At 30.5% G+C, this 20,660-nt stretch overlaps 1 protein-coding gene across 1 annotated transcript; it reads left to right on the top strand.

Moving 5' to 3' along the window:
- Positions 1-905: 905 nt before the first annotated feature.
- LOC107913276 (casein kinase II subunit alpha) lies at positions 906-6,482 on the top strand. Its single transcript, XM_016841809.2, has 10 exons — positions 906-1,462; positions 1,712-1,841; positions 1,913-2,107; positions 3,334-3,491; positions 4,714-4,804; positions 5,237-5,302; positions 5,527-5,609; positions 5,694-5,757; positions 5,837-5,905; positions 6,076-6,482. The coding sequence occupies exons 1-10, from the start codon at positions 1,089-1,091 to the stop codon at positions 6,130-6,132; spliced, it is 1,287 nt and encodes a 428-aa protein (XP_016697298.1). The 5' UTR covers positions 906-1,088; the 3' UTR covers positions 6,133-6,482.
- Positions 6,483-20,660: the final 14,178 nt, after the last annotated feature.

Raw genomic sequence — 20,660 nt, forward strand, 5'->3', positions numbered from 1 at the left:
TCTATATAAGGACCTCAAACTTTGAATTTCATAGCTATTTGATACTTATAGCTACTAGAAACCAACTTTAACATTTCATGCAATTTGGTCCTTTTATCAATTAAACATGTAATCAGTAAAATTTTCTTAACAAAATTTTCATACGATTTTCCTATTATAATTCAAACCATAAAATAATATTAAAAAAATTTTCTTTTCGGACTCAGATTTGTGGTCCCGAAATCATTGTTCCAGTTTTACTAAAAACGGGCTGTTACAAGTTCCCTGAACTCTCGCACATACTCTCCAATTTTGCCTCGTTCCATTAACAGAGGAATTATTTTTTCATTAGGTAATCTAAACCCATATTACCATAAAGTCGAGCTACAAGAGAATACTCTAATGTTACTGCATTCTTGACAACATGTCATTGTTTGGATCTCAATAAGTGAACCACCATTATGATATGTTAGGAAATTAAAAGTTTGATATACTTATTAATGTAGGCTACGGTAGACTATAGAAGATGATATTTTTTTATTTTCTATGAAAAACTAACAAGTTTGATAGGTTATTTATATGTATTTAAAATTAAAGTTTTATTAGAATTTTTAAACTATTATTCAAAACTCGATATCAATGTATGTCTAGGTAGTGTAATCATTTCAAAATAATTATCATGATTCCAATTCACAGTAAAAAAAAAACTTAGCAATGGAAATAGTCTCACTAAACATAACACTTTTAGATGTTGAGAAATTCTTAAAGCTGTATTCTCAAAAATAATTTTTGTATACAAATATTTTAATAAATAATAAATAATAAAAGAAGAACATTTTCATATAAACAAACCTAATAAAGAGCATGTAAATCTAATAAAATAATTAATTGATTATGAAAGATTAATGGGTTGGGTATTATCCGATGGTTCATCCGAATTGTGTTAGTCCGGACTTTCAGAACCATAAGCATAGGGATAGCAATTGACTAAACGGCGCGTTTGCTATTGTTGTGCATGTTGTTTTTTTAAACAATTAAGTTAGAAAACGTTGTCGTTTAGTAAGAAAAGAAAAACCTGCCCTCCTTTTTCGTGAGAAGCCAAGCTGTAAATGGCCATAAGGTCCTTGAATTTCATAATAATCTCTCTTGACCACCATCATCATCACCACCACCACCACCACCGCCACCACCGTCTTAGCCTCTCCCTCCTCTCCTCCTTAACTTCCGCTCTCTCTCTTCCCTCTCCCTATCTTCTCCGTGGAATCGTCTCCAAAACCTCATACTTTCCCTTCTCTCAACAACAACAGCAACACAAAAAAGGCCTTTGTTTAAAGGAGCTAAAAGAAGCCGAAACCCTGGCTCAAAAGATCGGAAAATCCAACAGGCGCCCTGGCGCCCCATCTAAATCTAGGGTTTACGCCGATGTCAACGTTATTCGTCCTAAAGAATATTGGGACTACGAGCTCCTCACTGTTCAATGGGGGTATTTTATTTTCCTTCCTATTCTCCCTTCTATCTACGAACCCTCTATTTTCCATATACGTATTGCTACCCGTAATTTGTTTTATTTTAATAGTTTGAAACTTTTATATTTAATGCAGTTTGGTTATTGGAAATTTGAATCTTAGGGTTTTTATTTTATATTGGCTGGAATGTTAGATTGAACTTAACTGGTTATTGGAAACATCGTAATGATTTGTTTAATTGATTGATTTGAGTATGGTTTTGGCAGCGAACAAGATGATTACGAGGTGGTGAGGAAAGTCGGACGAGGGAAATACAGTGAGGTTTTCGAGGGGGTTCATATTACGGATAACGAGAAATGTGTTATCAAGATTCTCAAACCGGTCAAGAAGAAGAAGGTTTGTATTACTTAAATTTAATTGTGTTTAATGTAAGTTGGTTTAATTAAGAATGACTGTTTGGAATGCAGATTAAGAGGGAGATTAAAATACTGCAGAATCTTTGTGGAGGGCCGAATATTGTGAAGTTGCTGGATATAGTTAGGGATCAGCAGTCGAAGACTCCAAGTCTTATATTTGAATATGTGAATAATACGGATTTTAAAGTGCTTTATCCGACGCTGTCTGATTATGATATTCGATATTATATCTATGAACTTCTGAAGGCAAGTACATGATTTGCTAGTTGCTTTGTTTATTCAGAGATACTACTGACATTGAATTTGAAGTTGAAATGAGATGCATATTTGTAGGCATAAGGAGCCCTCGCTGCAATTATACATTATGTTCAACTAGTTCATGATGGGGGATGAGAGATGATTTCCTTTGGTTTTGGTACCTAGCCTCTAGTCAAAGAACTAGAAGTATATTTCTGTTGATTAAACTTCAAAATTAGATTAAATGTAGTCATTTTTCCTATGTCAATGTTTTTCTCATAAATCAGGAAGGTATTGTTGTATTGAGATGGTGGGTATAGGCCTTGTAGATGCTACCTAAACTTGAGGCGATTGTCGTATATCAGTATATATCTGCAAGTTTATACTCAATTTTTTCTTTTTCAATGTATTTGAACCACCATATGCCATACCCCATCTGCAAATATGCATCGAACACAAGTACTTCAGGGAAAATAGAGATTCTGTTTAACATAGAGCCCTGTTCATACCTTGTACAGTACATGCTTGAGCAGTTGGATTATGAAATTTGTGAACCACATTGATTTGGGGTAGTCATTGGCTCTAATTTTAAGAAATACTTAGAAAATACCTAGATTTCTTTGCAATATGATAGTGCCATTTTGGCGAGAGATTATAGTTGTTTGTGACAAAATTTAGTGTGCTTGAGTGATAGACCTAAGGTTGAATACGCCCTTAGTGTCTGATTTATTTCTCTCTATTTTGGATTGGAGGATCTTATATGAGGATAGATGCCCATAGACTGGAAGCATCTTATGTGTGCACAGTTGGAAGGATGTTAATTATTTGTAGACTGTTTCTGTGGCATTATTAGTATACATATACAATGTAATGGATGCTGTCGTATTTCCTATTTTTAGGCCTACACTCTTTCCCGTTCTGGTTTATGTCTAATAACTTTTCTGCCTGTTGTGATTGAAAGATCGCATGAGATGTCTGTCATAGTCAACTGTGAGAATTGGTATTTTTTTAATATGAATTTGTTGTCTGCAGAACCTTTTTTGATGTAATCACAATATTTTGAATTTTAACTGATGTTTGTGCATTCTTATTTGCCTTGGCTTCAAAAAATTTCAGCACATCTAGATTTCTTTGTAAGATGGCTATGCATACGATGTGAATTTTTATATTTTCCCCATTGTTTATAAAGAAAAGAGATGGTTCAATCTTTAAGTATTTTGAGATTTTATTTTTAGGCATTGGACTATTGCCACTCACAAGGTATTATGCACCGAGATGTGAAGCCCCATAATGTGATGATTGATCATGAGCAGAGGAAACTTCGTCTTATTGATTGGGGCCTTGCAGAGTTTTATCATCCAGGGACAGAATACAATGTTCGTGTTGCTTCCAGGTTTGTCTCCTTTTTGGCATCTGTCTTTTAAGTTCTCAATTTTTCGAGTGGCCTATGTATATGTATGTTAACAGTCTGCATTATTCCACCTATTTTTTATTAAAACTAATCATCTGTCTTAAATATAGCTTTATCAAAAGTGCTTAATATTTGAATTGGATAGCTGACACAGGTGATGGCAATGGAAGTTGATTGATGTGTTTTAGGGGGAAAAGAGCAATAAATCCATAGAACTAGGCTGAATAAATGAGTAAGAAAGATGGAACTCTTCTCTCTATTACTTCAAGAAAATAATAAGAAAGTTGTGGCTGAATAATTTACAGCTTATTTTTATTAGGGTTACAAATAAACTCTTAATCCTAGCCCTAGATTTAAACCTAAAGATATCTCATAATCCTAGTCCTAGATTTAAATCCTAAAGGTAACTAATAATCCTAGCTATCTATCTATATGTCTAATAATAAACAAGACAAATAATAAAATAACATCATAATAAAAAAGGTTACATGTCATTGATTTACCTAAATTATGGTTACTGGTGCTACCATAAATTATTCATTGAAAATTGTGCTTCCTACATTGGTTGACTTTTTGAGGATAAATGCTCTTTCACTTGTGAATTTATAATGTTCAAATTCATTAAGTACAGCCATGAGACCTAAGGCCACAATCCTCGTTACATGTGATTTAGGTAAGACATAACTGAAGCAAGTGAAACTTAGTGGTGTTCTAGTAGCCTGTACTTGAAACATTAAAAATTAGAGTTGAATAGCTGATGGCATGGAGCTAGAGGCAATCACCAAGACATGCATTCCTCAGTGCAGTTGAGGATTAAACATGATATGCCACTGAACATTTTAAAAATGAATAAGATTATTAGGAGCTGAAGACTTTGTATGTATGGGAAACAAAAAGGATAAAGGGTGGGAAGAGCTGGGGGTAGAGTTTTGTTGTATAGGAATTCTTCTTAAGAGATAAGGTTGCTTTGTATTTTATGTAACTTCTTGTTACTTATTTTAGTGCTGAAAATATGTTAGTTTTAGGGTGTTATTACATAATAAAAGAGGATCTTTTCAGTGGATGTCACATTTCTTGTTACTATTTTTTTTGCAAATCTATCAGCTTGTGCTTTTTCACAATCAAGCTTATCTTGGTATTTGAAATTTATCCTTAATTGATGTGTTACCTTTTCTCTCCTTTATACTTCATTTATGGTTTGCAGATATTTTAAAGGTCCTGAGCTTCTTGTCGATTTGCAAGACTATGATTACTCTTTAGACTTGTGGAGCCTTGGTTGTATGTTTGCTGGAATGGTGAGTACTTCCTAGAATTTTATCCTTTTAGGCTTAGACCACTTCTCCAGAGGTAGGTTTAACAATCCTTGCCCTGGTTATTTATACATCTAATTCTCCTCACGCACATTTGTGGTTTTATGCAAGTAGACCTGGACTTATCTTCTGGAAGGCCTGATTATCTTGATTTCATGGCTGAAAAGCCACCCTCAATATATGGTTATTGACAATCAGGCAAATGGAATCTATTCTCCCAGGACCCTTTAAATATGTTTAAATATCACTGTCCATTTTTATGGGATAGAATATCTCCATAGATGAGTGTATCTTGATCTGCTTGCATATATATCCCGGGGTGGCAGATAACAGAGGAGGATCGAAAGTTGATATATTACCAAGGTTTTAAATTCTCGCTTTCTTGAGATGCTTATTTTTGAGGGTTGTGCTATACAGATATTTCGGAAGGAGCCATTCTTTTATGGGCATGATAATTATGATCAACTGGCCAAGATAGCTAAGGTATGTGAACTCGTGGATGCTTTAAGTAACAATGAGCAGCATAACTGTAAAGATCCTTGTCTTGTTCAGATATTCTCTTCCTATTCATGTTTGGTGTTGGTTTTTTAAGAAAAACCATATTTCTATAAAGCATCACTGACATCTTGGGCGAGAGTCCTTTTATTTAGTTGGGAAATAAACTTAAATCTTTACAGTTCTTGAGTAGTTTCCATTTCATGCCTTAGGTTCTTGGGACAGATGAATTAAATGCTTATCTGAATAAGTACCGCATAGAATTGGATCCACACCTTGCGGCCCTTGTTGGCAGGTTGGTATATAATCTTTTAATCAAATTGATGATGCAGAAGTGCTGTTATTTCCAATTGAGGAGTATATTCTTTTCTTGATACAGGCACAGTCGAAAACCTTGGACAAAGTTCATTAATGCCGAGAATCAACATTTGGCACTACCTGAGGTAGTATATCTAGCAAGTTATACAAATCAGAATGTTCTCTGTATTGTATTTCCTCTTTAAGTTCTGTTTTTCTTGCTAGGCCATTGACTTCCTTGATAAGTTGCTTCGATATGATCATCAGGAAAGGCCAACTGCAAAAGAAGCAATGGTAAACTCCTGATCTTTATGAACCTATTGAAGAATACTTCTGTATTTAGTGGACACAATTTTTGGATAATATCTCTGCATGTGCATCTGTAGGCCCCTAGTAATGGTATTATATTTTAACGTCTTGAGTCTCGACGAGTTTCCTAAGTAGCTGATTTTATTGTCATTCAGGCTCATCCTTATTTCAACCCAGTTAGAAATGCGGAAAGCAGTAGAACTCGTCCCTAGCATGCCAAATTTGTGAGGCTGTCAAGACATGGCATTTTATCTTCTTTGTGCTGGGCTGGGTAAGGATCCTGCCTGTGTAATCTGACTGAAGATTATGTGTATGTGGTGCTTTAGCTTTTGAAGTTGAGAATTCTTTCAAAAATGTTTTATTTGATTTCCTGGTGTCCCCCAACGGAAACTTTAGTTCTTATTTCAGACTTTCATATTTCCCGTAATATTGCTGATTAATCTTTTGAGTTCTTCAGATGGGAACAGTTCCTAAATCTGATTTCAGTGTGCTCCTTACTAGTAAACTGTACATCTCATCTTTGGCCTCAGATATGATACTATATTATTGTCTTTTCATTTCATCTGGTCTATTCTTGTGCTTTCCTTTTGGCTTTCCTAGCTAGTTCCTTTGATGTAGGTCCATTGGATATAAGTTAGGCCGCTGCTATTTTCTAGATCTGACAATTTGTGTATTTATTTCATGTTTGTGCAATTTCACTTGCCTTAATCATATTCTAAGGTATTTTATATTTATCTGAATTTTGATACGTTAATATTTCGTGTTATATATGTTTTTCTACGTTTGTTTATTAGTGTCATATTTTCATGTGAGAGTGTATCATGTTCGAACTTGTCATGTTAACTATGGATATAGTTGTTCTATTCTGAGTTGGAGTATTAGACCCCACCGTCTGAAAGTGTTATATAAATGAAATATTAAAGACAAAGGTTAGTGGGGAACATAAAGATTGAAATTGTAGTTCAAGGGTTGGTTCTTGAACTTACACGTACCTAGGTTTTCTTTTTATGTCCAATTTTATACCTAAGCTTTTTGTTAGTGTTGTTTTTTCGGACTGGATCAATCGGTTAGACCAAGAGCCGATCAAGATACCGGTCTGGTAAGAGGTAAAAAACCAGTTGATTGGGCTCAAAACTCAGTCGAATTGGTTGAACCGATTTTTATAATTTCTTTTAATAATTTTTATTTGTTGAAAATTTTAATAATTTATTTGTTTTGATTTGCCTGGACTCGGGAACTGGTGGTTTGACCTATTTGATCAACAGTTGAGTTCCAAAACAGTTATTTTTTTTGTCCAATTTGGCACTTGAATTAAACACGTATTCCTGATATGATACCTAAGCTTACATTTTATCCAATTTGGTACTTAAACTTGTCAAATGTTGTACAATTATTTTAATGTATTAATAGTATTATTCTTTATAAGGTAGCAAAAATATCAATGAATGATAACATGTTAATTTTACGTCAAGTGGCACACGTTGGTCATATATTATTATTTTTTCTTATTTAAACATGATCAGTGTTTTGAGATTATTTGTATAACATTTGACATCTCAATTACCAATTGGAAAAAACAGTTTAGTATCAAATTGGAAAAAACAGTTTAGGTGTATCAAATTGAAAAAACGTAAGCATTAAACTGTTTTTTAGAAATTTTTTTAAATTTTAACTTTCTTTTACATATTCTGTAGAATTTTTAAAAATTTTTAAAATATAAGTTTTAGGAAACTTTATAAATATTTTGAATTTTATAAATAATTTTGAAATTTGAAAATTGTCTTGAATTTTTTTTATAATTTTTGTTGAGAGAAATTAATTTACTCATTTTTAAAATTGACAGAGACCAAAAGGGTATTTAAATTTATCTGTAATTTAAATTATTTGAGTTATTCGAATTATAAAATTTAACTTGACTCGAACTCAGAACTCGAATTATTTATTCAAGTTGACTTGAATAACTCAAAATTTGATTTTTTTCGAATCAAATAGAGTTTTGTTTATCCCTAATTTTGTATCATAAACTAGATTTTTTTAAACATAATATTAAGAGAAGGATGCGGTTGGGGGTTACATAATTTGAATTTGTATCAAATAAGTGTTTGAAAAGAACTTTAACCACCATTTTATACAAATAAAGGCTATTATAAACTTGATAGTGCAATCCTAACTCCAAAATATTTTAAATTTCATCGTTAATATTATCAATATTGAATTCATTAATCACCAACAAAATATGTAGGTGATTTTTTATTAGCATAATAATACAGTTAGCTCTAAATATTTATATATTTTCTCTTTTCGGTCTCATTCTAAAAAAATAAATTTAGCTCTCCCTATTTATGTAGTTTATTAATTTTATCTTCGTTCTAAAAAAATTATAAAGTTAAAAATAGAAAAAATAGAAAAGCATAAAAGTTATAAAACCTTCCCTCTTCTTAAATGGCTTTATTCCAAAACTTCGGATACTATTTTTTTTTTTTTGAAAAACTGAATGCATTTCGCACTGAAAATTAATTAACTTTTACCACCTAATAATATTGGCTTAGGTGATGTTTATAAAAAAAATGAACTGATTATTTCTTTTCATTTACGAAAAGTTTTTAGATTGAAGATATAACCTTTACTAAATTTAGAAAAAACCAGCTAATGCATTGGTTTTACTTTTCTTTATATAAATATAACACTATTGGTTAACATTAGATTTGATTTTAAGTTGAGTTATTTGTTTACGATTGAAGACTCACATGAAATTTGGGAGGATTTGAATAAAATAATTAAACTCGTTTAAAATTTGGTTCGAGTTCAAGTTTAAAAATTCAAGGTCTAAGTTCTAGCCCAACTTGTTTTTTTAATTTTTAATATCTTATATTATATTATTTTTATATATTATGTAATTTATAACACATAAAAGAAATAAATCCATAGTAATATATAATACTATAATGTAAACTTTAAAAAATGTTAAAAGATACCTATAACTTGCATACTAATACAGCCACCTGACAATGAACTTTTATTAACTTAACTACATAATTGTATACGCCGCCCCATTCATCGAAAGAGGCACTTAGGCGTAGTCTACTCCGCCAATTATATTACCTTAGGACTATACATTAAACCCTGTACCCGCCAGAGTTGGGTTGTTACATAGTCCTTGGCACATACTATCGCATAGCGGCTATCCACCCCTCTAGTTCATTGTATGACGCATCTCAATCTCCATACAATTGCTCCACGATCATTTGTTTAGCTATCTATGTTTTTCGGTATGACACTTGGTACTAGAATCGTTCTTGCATTTTGGCAATCAGTACCAAAATAGGAATGGTTGGCATGTCCTTCACCATTGACATGATGCAATTGCAGATAGTTTTGGCATAAACTTTGCGGTAATCTTGTGTCATATGTGTAAAAGTGCATGTTCGAGACCGAACAAATTTTCGGATCTCTCACATTTGCGACCTCTAGATAAATGTAGCTTGTACCCACCAATTGCACCCTTCTGTCGACCTCCAACACTCCTTAATATACAGTGTTTGTTTAGACATGGTGACTTTGTAGTCAATTGACACTTTTATGCTATACCGCTTAATGGAAAATACACAATCTTCCTTGGCTTATGAACAACTCCTTACGTTCGGGATCTGCTGCCAATTGGTGAGCAAGTAGTATATTGAGGGTACTTCAGGAATTCAAATGCATTCGCTGTATCAGGATATACAATTCACATGTGGCCCCCATATCATTGCATATGACAATGCCTCAACTCGGGTTCTCGACTAAAGACGTGTAATATTTCTATCGTCATTCGTACATTCATCGTCAATATCATCCGGGACCTCGTCTAGATCCGAATCACTATAATCTTCAACCTTGTTATCAGAAGGATCATTATTATCATATACATCATCACCATTCGTATCGATCTCAATCACCACTGAATGTATTTGTAAACGGGGACCCAAGTTAAGGTTTTTAGATGTAGATGGAGAATTAAGATCGATGTCGAACCTACATACAACCGATTGCCTATCAACAAACGCTCTCGGAACCTCTTTACATGAATCTTGAACTCTATGTTCTTCACTTAATGGAGTGAAATCTTCAGTTGGCTCCACATCAGCTAACTCAACAAACAACTGAATTGGTTCAGTGTGACAACTTTAATTCCTACAATAAAATGCGACCATTGTCTCCACATCTTCATCATCTATAAGTTCCTTATCAATGAATTTGATGTGATTTGTCGAAATTGGGAATTTGTAGAATAGTTTCGAGATCCTCCTCCCACAATGTCTAATAATTTTTGCACTGCTCCTTTCTTTCATATCATCAACCGACACATTTCTACTAAATCTCATTACTATTTGTTGGTGACATTCAAATATACATCAAACTGTTGTTGTTAAAACTACTCTATCGACATAAACACATACGAAGAATTAATTATCTACCTTCAATACTAAATCAGTGAAAAATAATTAAATTTCTAAATAAATTATTGGGAAAAAAATCTACTGTAAAATAAGATAGAATTTATATTGTACTAACCTTACGAATTCTTCTTTGTTTTCTCTTAAATATTTTTTCCTCTTTTCTTCTTATCTGCTAAACCGTTCAAGAAAACATCGTTTAAATAGGGCCTAGTGTCGCCTGACAACACCCTTTCACCATGGGCTTGAGTGTCGCCTGACACATACCCTCCACCTCTCCAACTTGTATTTTAATCCGATTTTTACCCATATTTTCCACCAATAAAATATATTTTAAAAAAAAAACCCAATTATGGCCTAATCATGGCTTCATGACTGTGGGGAATTTTGGGTGGTGCCGCCACTTTCTCAGGCACCACCCCTCAGTCACTATTCATTTCATCGTATTTTGGTAAATAATGCCATGGGGATGCCATTTTGGAATATAATTAATTTTTATTTTAATGGGGTAAAAAAGTAGTAAAAAGGTTTTCATAATTTATTCCATCCTTCCTTGGGTACGATCCTCGGAATACTTCCAAGTGTTTCGTTGTAACTAAACTATATTACCATTTGACCTGTGCACTTGCGGACACCGTCGTTCTAAATTATTATATATTTTTGGTGTTATATTTTACTATAAACGATAACTCGTTTATAGGTGTCACTGGTGACATGAGTTCAAACATCGACAATTTTAAATTTTTTATTGTTTTTAAAAAAATAAGAAAAGGATAAAAGTATCGTAATAATAAATAATTTATTTAAATTATATAACATTATTTTAATAATTTTCTTGACTGAGTTGGTGTCGAGTTGACTTGTGACATAAACTAAATCACACATTGATATACAACCAACGTGGGTAAAACAATGTGTCAAGATAAGAAAAAAAGTTTTTATAGATATTGGTGGCATTAATTCAAATCTTAATATTTGTAAATTTTTATTGATTTTTTAAAAATAAGAAAAATACAAAAGTATCCTTATAATAATATAATTTATTCCAAATATATAAGCTTATTTTAATAATTTTCTTAATTGAGTTGATATTGAGTTGACTTGTGATACTAACTCAGTTACACACTTAAATAATAGTATAAATTAGTTTGAATCATCCTAAAAATTAAGGTTTTTAGACTCCAATAAAATTTTGCCACGTTAATTTCTTAAAAAAAAATTATTGTATACGGGTTTATATATGATATAATCCTGAATTCAATTTAACTTTAATCAAATTATTTATGAGAAAAAAATTAAGTTATTTATAAATAAGTAATTAAAATTTGAAAAAAAAATAACAATTAAATTTAGAGTAAAATACATCCAATGTCACTAAACTATTAGTAAGTTCACATTTTGGTCACTCGACTTCAAAAAGTTACAAAATAGTCATTGAATTATTCAAATGTTTTCATTTAATTCACTGGACTATTAAGTCTTTTTTTTTAAAAAAAGTTTGGCCGGCAAGTTTCGAGCGATGATTTGATGATTGGTATAGTGGAACAATACACATCGATGAGTAGAAGATCATATATTATATCTAAGTTGATCTGATACATAGTGTCAGAGGTCATAGAAGAATGTTATTCGAATTTTGGTTTGCAAACTCATCAAAGTTGTTTCATAACTGTAGTAGAAGAGGGGAGGTTTACCCTTGCAATTGGTTCCAAAGGTGAGAATGAAGAAAGTTATACAACGGCGATTTTATCAACTCATGACTTAAATGAAAATTTTCGAATAGTTTAATAACTGTTCTATAACTTTTTAAAGTTGAGTGATCAAAACGTAAATTTACTTTAATGTAGTTTACCCTTATATTTATCAGCGATTTAATGAAAAAAAAAACTTAAGCAATCAAAATTGAGTTCCGAAAGTTTAACCATCCAAATATTGTTCCTCCCTTTACTTTAGATGTGACTGTGAGGCTTTGAAATGCAGAAATGGTTTCATTGTTTTCATTGCATAAGAACGATTTGTAGCTTGATTTCGTCACGCCTTGCTAATCGGTTTTTTTCGGCTTTTTTATAAAAATAACCCTAAAAATTAATTAATTTCTTAAATAATTTATTTTTTTGATAAAATTAAAAATAATCTAAAATCTACGGTAAAAGTTTGTGGAGCCAAAGTGTTTCGTGTCACTAACATGTCACGTCAGTAATCTACATTAAAAAAATAATTTTTTGGTAGAGCCATAAAATAGTGCCACTTGTATAAATACTAAAAAATATTATGATTTTTGAAAGTATTGGAAAAGTTTAAACAATTTTACCTTTTCCTGATGGAGCCAAATAAATTGGTGTCAGCGGATTCTAAGAGAGTAGCAGCTTGTCTCCTATTTCCCTATTGAAACAGGTAAAGGGTAATTTTTATTTTCATTAACGTTACTTTTTTTGATTTGTCCTTTTTCATTTTTTTTTCTTTTTAAGTTTTTATTTATTTAGTTTTTAAGTTTTTTTTATTTGTCCTTATTTATTTATTTATTTGTTTATTATTGGTTTTATAAAATTTGAAATGTATATTTGAAATGTTTTATAATATTTTTTAAAAATTTTAAATATATATTTTTTAAATTATTTTTTAAAATTTGAAATATTATTTTTTAAATTTTAAATATATATTTTTTAATAATATAAAACATTTAAATATTTTAAAGATATGACCTTTCAAATTTATTATTTGTTCTTATAATATTTTAAATATATATTTTAATTTTAAATCTAATTTTTATAAATTATTAATTTTTTAAATTAATTTTAAAGATATTCAAACGTTCTTTTAAATTATATTTAAAATTTTAAAAATTAATATTTTATTTGGTGGAGTCGTTCACTTTATTACAAGTGTAATTTTTTTAATGTTTTTTAATATAAAAATTTAATATTTAATATTTTATTTAAAAATGGCTCCACCTCTTGGTTCTCTAGCATATATAGAATGGTGAAATTGTTGTGTTTAGTAGGAGAGTTCAAAAATTCTGTTAAAGATGAAAAATAAGGTATTTTTGGTATACGTTCTTTTTTATGGTGAAATTATAGAAGGTGATGTTGGTTGTGAATTTCAAGGTCGGCAAAGAGCAGGTTTGTGATTTAAAAAATATGTGAAGCTGACAGAAATGAAAAGGAAGATCAGTGCAAAAATAGTTATCTGTTGTGGAAGGGCGATGTCCAGATTATTTTACAAGTTTCGAATCTCTACAGATTCGTTCAAATTTTTTGAGATGCAACTGTTAGATGATGATGACTTGGGCACTATGATGGAAATATGGTGGTCGACTGGGAGTGAGAACCCCCAACCAGTTGAGTTATTTGTTAAGTTAGCGGACTTAGAGCCTGTTGAGAATGTTAGTCGAATAAGTCAACATCGCGAATTTGACTTTGATTTTAATGTCGGATGGAAAGACCAGTTAGAATGCGAAGGGACATCACAGATACTCGAAAATCCAAATTATGGTGGGAGTTCGTATAACAACCCTACCCCCGGACCTCGTCTACAAGTAAATCCGGAGGTGATAAAAAGCATAGAGGTAGATGTCGGAGAAATGACCAATAATGGTGAAGATTCTGATTAGGACGCTGAAGATTTTAGTGACCCCGATGTTGATGAAGTTCCAGACGATATCGATGATGAAGGCCCGGAGGAGGTTGAAGATGTTCACGGCCCTTCATTCAGTAACCCGAGTCGTGGCATTGTTTTACGAAATGAACCTGGGAGCGACATGTTGAACGTAGATCCAGATGCAGCGCATGCATCCGAGTTCTTTGAGTACACCGATATAGTACCTACTCATAGATTGGCGTCAAATTCGCAGTTCGAGGAGTTGTTCATTGGGCAACGGTTCGAGAACAAGGCAGACTATGTGTTTTCCATCAAACAATACAGCATAAATTTGTCGATTGATTACAAAGTTGCCAAGTATACATCGACATTATATGTTGGGGAATGTTGGAAAGCCGGCGATGGGTGTGGTTGGCGGGTTTAGGCTGCATTTATATAGAGGACTCAACAGTGGCAAATACGAAAATTAGAAGGGCGTCATACATGCACTGTCGCACATATGTCTCAAGACCACCAGAAATTGAATGCTAAAAGTATTTGCAACTGCATCATGCCACTAATGAAAGATAGCCCAATCATTCCTGTGTCGACATTGATTGCGGACATGCAAGCTCAATTTCAGTACAGAGTGTCGTATAGGAAAACGTGATGGGCGAAACAAATGGCCATGCAACAATTGTATGGCGATTGAGATTAGTCATACAATGAACTTCAAGGTTGGATTTTAGCAATGGTGGAGTACATCCTAGGAACTGTCATGGACTTTCAAAGGTTGCCTTATAGAGGCCCAAATGGAAAACTATAACTGGGGAGACGAGTTTTCCGTCGAATGTTCTGAACTTTCGATCCATGTGTTAGGGCCTTATAAGCACGTCATCGAGTCATGTACCATTGCATGTATTTAGTCGAGGGGCTGAAGTCAAACATGCAAGAGTGCATCTCGGGCCGCCTGTTGTACCAAACATTCCATAGTGCTACATAACATTGATGTTCCACGCTCTAATCTGTTGTATGTTTCCCCCTCACAATTTTAACGTGGACATCAGCAAATTGTTGTGGCTCGACCGGCACAAATTGTCTACACCCAAATTGTCGCATAATTCGATCACCGTTGTACCACTCAACGATTGAGAAGTTGAGCACCGCCGTGTTAGTGCACTATATATGGGCTTCAGCGTGAACTCACTAAGGAATAAGGGTTGCAATGTTCGGTACAGAATATGACATTCACAAGAACTGCACAATATAACATAATAAGTCAAGCCACACCACATACTACAAGTGGATAAGTTAAATTAACGTTACTTAAACCATATTAATATATATTACTTTCTCTCTGGCGTACGCCTCTATCATTTTGGCGGTAAATGATTAATGTTTGGCTTGCACCAATTTCCGGAAATATGACCCATCTGAAACTGATACAAACACGTTAGCAATTAAACTTTGGAAAATATTATCCACACTTATGAGTCGTTAAATGTTAAGTATAATTTTGTTTTTACCTATTTATAAGTGGCCATGAATATGGTTGGTGCTTAACAACCACTAGAAATGGCATCCTGTATAGAGCCCAGGACTGTAGTAGACCCAAACGATTGGCCATGTTACTAACCCCATGTTTTGTCACTCGGAAGAGCTCATTGTACAATACGACCAACATTGCAGATCCCCAGTTGTAACTACCAGCACGAGAGAAATCCTCTAATAGAAGCAAGTACTTTAAGTTGACCTTATTAGATGTGTTGTTCGGCATAAGTACCCCACGGTCAGTTGCATAATATACGCTCGAGCAGCACACATCACCTCGTACTCAGTGGCATTGCTCGATAACTCCTTAAAATTTGCTCTCAACCATGTCAATGTCAAGCATGTGAAATTCTGTTCCCCATCACTAGGGGATCGTCCAAGCAATCTATGGCATAGTACTGAAGGTTCCAACACTTTGCTTCGATCCGTGACCACAGCACCGTCAACTCGTAACCCAAGTTGCATAGTGACGTCTTCCAATGTGATAGTCCACTTCTCACACAGCATAATGAAGATGAGGGTCTCCATACACCACCGCTTAACCAAGGCGGATATTAAGTTCGCCCTTAGGTCAAGACTTCGGATCAATGCGACGTCCCCAAATCCCGCCAACTGTAAGTATGGCATGACCCGCTCGTCCGGATCGCACTTGGGAAAATGAAACCGCGACCTCAAAACATGATACCCATCCTGTATGGTAAATTTTTTTATAAAAATATGATAAATCAATTATTTATATAATTTAAACATAAAATTATATATTGAAGAGTAAAATTGACAAGTTGAGAAAACAAAAACATCACACTTATACTATACCAACGTCGCCATTTTAAGTTTTTTTTATTCAATTTAAATTAAATAAGTAATAAAATATTAATAATAGAACAAAGATTTGTCACAAAATATTAATAATAACACGTAAAAATCAAATGTGATTATTATGTACTAATCATAGTTAAGCATTAAAACTAAAGGCAACTATATAACTATAAAAAGTACATAAAAAATAATGTCTTAAAAAAACATAGGTGGTATAGGTAAATATAAAAATAAAAAAAGACTTATTTTTATTGAACCAATATCTATAATAATACATAGAGTTTTACATATAATATAAACTAGGCATATTCAAACTAGAAAATTTATCTTACATACAATAACTTTTATAAAATATATATATATATTCACTCGTTAAAAACTAATGTAACTTTTTTGTACCCCACAAATGGAACTAAGCACAGTAACAAAGCAAAATTAAGCAGAAAGGTCGTCATATTAAAAAAATTAATATATAAATCTATGAATGTGTACTAAATTAAAAAAAATTATAACTAACACGTAGAGATCAATTTCATGCAAAAATGAGTTAAAAAAGGATAATAACAACCAAATAGAGATCAGTTTCATGCAATCAAAACACGTTGAGCAAAGTAGTGCTTAGCAAGAAAAAACGAGAAACTAAAATGATTTTTTATTTAATTTATAATTAATTTTACTGTTTCATTGATCCTCAATAAAGTGTGATCCGTATTTTTCCCAGAAGACATTTTGATATCTGCATAATTTAAAAAAAAATACATAAATAAAATATAATTAATTATTATATTATAATAACTATAAAATATAAAAATACAAAAATATAAATATAAATAACTTTCTTTTTTCTCTTTTCTTCCTTCCTTTTACAAATATTTGAAGGGGGACAAAACCCTACCTTCTTATTTAAGACGCTCATCTTCTTCCTTTTCTTTTTTTTTAACTAACAATTACACTAATGATTGGTCACATCGTTAATGTCATTGATACGATGTGACCAATTATAATATATATTTTTAATTTTCTAATTTAAATTTTTACTTTTTTAATATATATTTTAAAATAAAGTCATAATTTTTTAACAAATAAATTCTTTTTTTAACAAATAAATCATTTTTTTAAAATTCTTTTCTAATTAATTCAATTTTCACTTTTTTAAATAAAATATTTTTACATCAATTTAAATATAATCTAAAAAAATGTTTGAATATCTTTAAAAATAATTAAAAAATTATATTTAAAATTAAAAAAATATTTAAAATATACATATAAAATATTATAAAATAAATAATAAATTTGAAACTTCATATCTTTAAAATATTTAAATGTTTTATATTATTAAAAAATATTTAAAATTTAAAAAGTAATATTTAAATTTAAAAACAAATAATTTTAAAAAATATATTTAAAATTAAAAAAATATTATAAAAAGTTTCAAATATACATTTTAAATTTTATAAAACCAATAATAAACAAATAAATAAAATAAATAAGGAAAAATAAAAATACTTAAAAAGCAAATAAATAAAAATTTAAAAAGAAAAAAATGAAAAATGACAAATAAAAAAAAAGTAACGTTAATGAAAAAAAAAAACCTTTACTTGTTTCAATAATCAGGTGGTGTCAATTTATTTGGTTTAACTAAAAAAGGTAAAATTGTTTAGATTTCCCTATACTTTTAAAAATTACAATATTTTCTTAGTATTTATACAAGTGACGTCATTCTAAATGGTTCCACCAAAAAAATAATTTTTTAATGTAGATTATTGATGTGGCATGTTGGTGGCGCTAAACACTTTGGCTCCACCAACTTTTAGTGTAGATTTTGAATTATTTTCATATTTTATCAACAAACAATTAATTAATTTTTTGGGGTTTTTTTTTATAAAAAAAGCCGTTTTTTTCGTTCGACCTTGTTAGCTGAGTTTTGAGAGATCTTTTATCTGTAGTTGCTATAGCCTATTAGTTATAACCCATTGGGTTCTTTTCCCAAAAAAACCTAAATTAGTTTCAATATTATTTCTTTTTTTTTCATTTTTAAAAAAAATAATTTGTTAGAATTAAATTGAGTTTGAGAAGAAAATAGATGTAGATGAATATGTAATAATTTTAAGTTTTTAAATTTTAAAAATTTGATAAAATTTTATTGGTGCTTAAAAATTTTAGATTTTAAAATTTTAATATAAATTATTCTAAAGAGGGTTGTTATTTTTTTATAAATATGTTGGTCCTTCCGTCCACCATCTTACGAAAATAAATAAATAAATAAATAAAATTTTATAAACAAATTTATTTTAGATTGTTCAAGAATTAAATTATTTATATGTTTCGATAGATCGAATTGAAATTATATTTAATAAAAATAATTTTATTCAAATTTATATATATATAAATAAATTTTAAAAAGTTATATAAAAAATAATAAATTTTAATAAATAAATGTTATTATAAAAATGTTTATGCATTTTAATGAAATTTTTAAAATTAAACTACTTAAACTATAATTTAAAAAAAACTCTTACAATGGAGTAAAAGTTAAGTTGAGTGATTTAATAATCTTTGGTTGCGGGCTTGAACCTTAATGCTGGAGGTACAAATTGATCCATTGTGATTTGTTTGAACCTTAATGTACATATTACAAATTAGTTTATTATCTCCGTAGAAATTAATTGGATGTATTAATTATAATTTATTTAATTTTTTTTGTATATTCTCACAAATAATATAAAATAATATAGCTTAAATCTTATTAATAAATTTTCGTAATTTTCTTGTTCATTTCAAGCTCTTCAACAAATTTTTTATTAATTTTAAGTTACTCATTATACAGTGTTCTATACATCTCTACCTTACATTGTAGTTGTTCGATCCCTCTTTCATTTGAATTCATTTTTTAAATCTCTAATGAATGATTCTCTTCCATGATCTTAATATAAAAAATTTGAGTATAATTTATGTTAAAACAAATGATGCAAACTAGAATTAAAAAATATATAGTAAAAATAAGAAAAGATTGAAAAAAAAATAAAGTTAAAAAAACCTTAAACTATAGTGATTTGATTTAAATTTTTTTTTGTTTTATTCATTGTTGCATAAATCTTATTTATAGGCTTTCATAAATGTATAAAATGAAAGAAAAAGGTCAACTTTGAATATTGATTTTTTATATGAATTATTCCTTAATTATTTTGGTTCTTTCCATAATTTTTTAATCAATATTAATGATCTTACTATTACTTTTTACATTAACATTAAAAAGAAAATCTAATTTCTATAATATATTTATTACTATATATAATATTAATGTACTTAAAAAATAAATCTTTAATTGCTTTAAAAGACAGGAATATAGATAATGTTTAAAATGAAACGAATTGTTGACATTATAAGTAATTAATATATTTATTATCTATTATTATGGTAATTAATTAGTTTAGTTATAAATTGTGTTAGTAGTAAAAGTATAATCCATAATAGAGTATTAAAAATCAATAATGCAAATACAAAAAAAAATGTATTGAGGAATTATTTAAAATATTTAATAATTTGTAATTTATAATTAATATAATTATACATCATTATTACTTTATTATAAAAAAATCATATTTAGAACAGACTCACTTTAAGTATAATTAAAAAATATTTTAAAATATAAATAATTAATATACCACACGCTTGTGTGGCCCACACAATTCAAATGGTCAGCCTGTGTGGCCCACACAGCCTGGCACATGGCCCAAATAACCCAAATTGTGTGTTACACACGGTCCAGTACTCGACCTATCACATGGCCGTGTGGCGTCTATAGTGTTGTTTTTTTTTGCTTTCATCATTCGCTGATTTTCATGTTTTGTGTTACACACCTGGTATTCTCTGGAAACAAACCGAAACACGAGCAATCCCACACCTAAATCGACAATTAACACAACCGATTTCAGTAATGATTCGCGAAACTCTAACCATTAACAACCACAATCAAAATAAAATAACCATTCAAAATACATCCACACACTTACCGTTTGAATGAACAACTACTACACAAATCCTAAGTCGCTGGAGGGTTGCCCACTACCTCTTGTACTACTACTAAAAAAAACACATCAAAATTAATAACAATACCCACTATATCGATTTAACGCAACCCAATGCCCAACACAACTACAAATAGCACATAAAAATACTGAACTTAAACATTTTACCCTTAGATTTGAAGTCAAAGAAATGTGAACTATTACCTCAAGAATTAACAGCAGCCCAAACGATTAAAGAAAAATTAAAGGACAAGGAATGAACGAAAAGAAAAAGAAAGAAAAAAATCAAAATCAATTAAGAGGAAATGAGAATGGTGGGGTGGATTTGGG

The sequence above is a fragment of the Gossypium hirsutum genome, chromosome D11 (assembly GCF_007990345.1).
Source record: "Gossypium hirsutum isolate 1008001.06 chromosome D11, Gossypium_hirsutum_v2.1, whole genome shotgun sequence".
Taxonomy (NCBI): Eukaryota; Viridiplantae; Streptophyta; class Magnoliopsida; order Malvales; family Malvaceae; genus Gossypium; species Gossypium hirsutum.

Excerpts from the sequence above, each read along its gene's own strand:
- LOC107913276 (XM_016841809.2), top strand. The coding sequence starts at position 1,089 with ATGGCCATAAGGTCCTTGAATTTCATAATAATCTCTCTTGACCACCAT. Across the intron at positions 1,463-1,711 it reads CTCCTCACTGTTCAATGGGG|CGAACAAGATGATTACGAGG; the intron begins GTATTTTATTTT and ends TGGTTTTGGCAG. Across the intron at positions 5,610-5,693 it reads CTTGCGGCCCTTGTTGGCAG|GCACAGTCGAAAACCTTGGA; the intron begins GTTGGTATATAA and ends TTCTTGATACAG.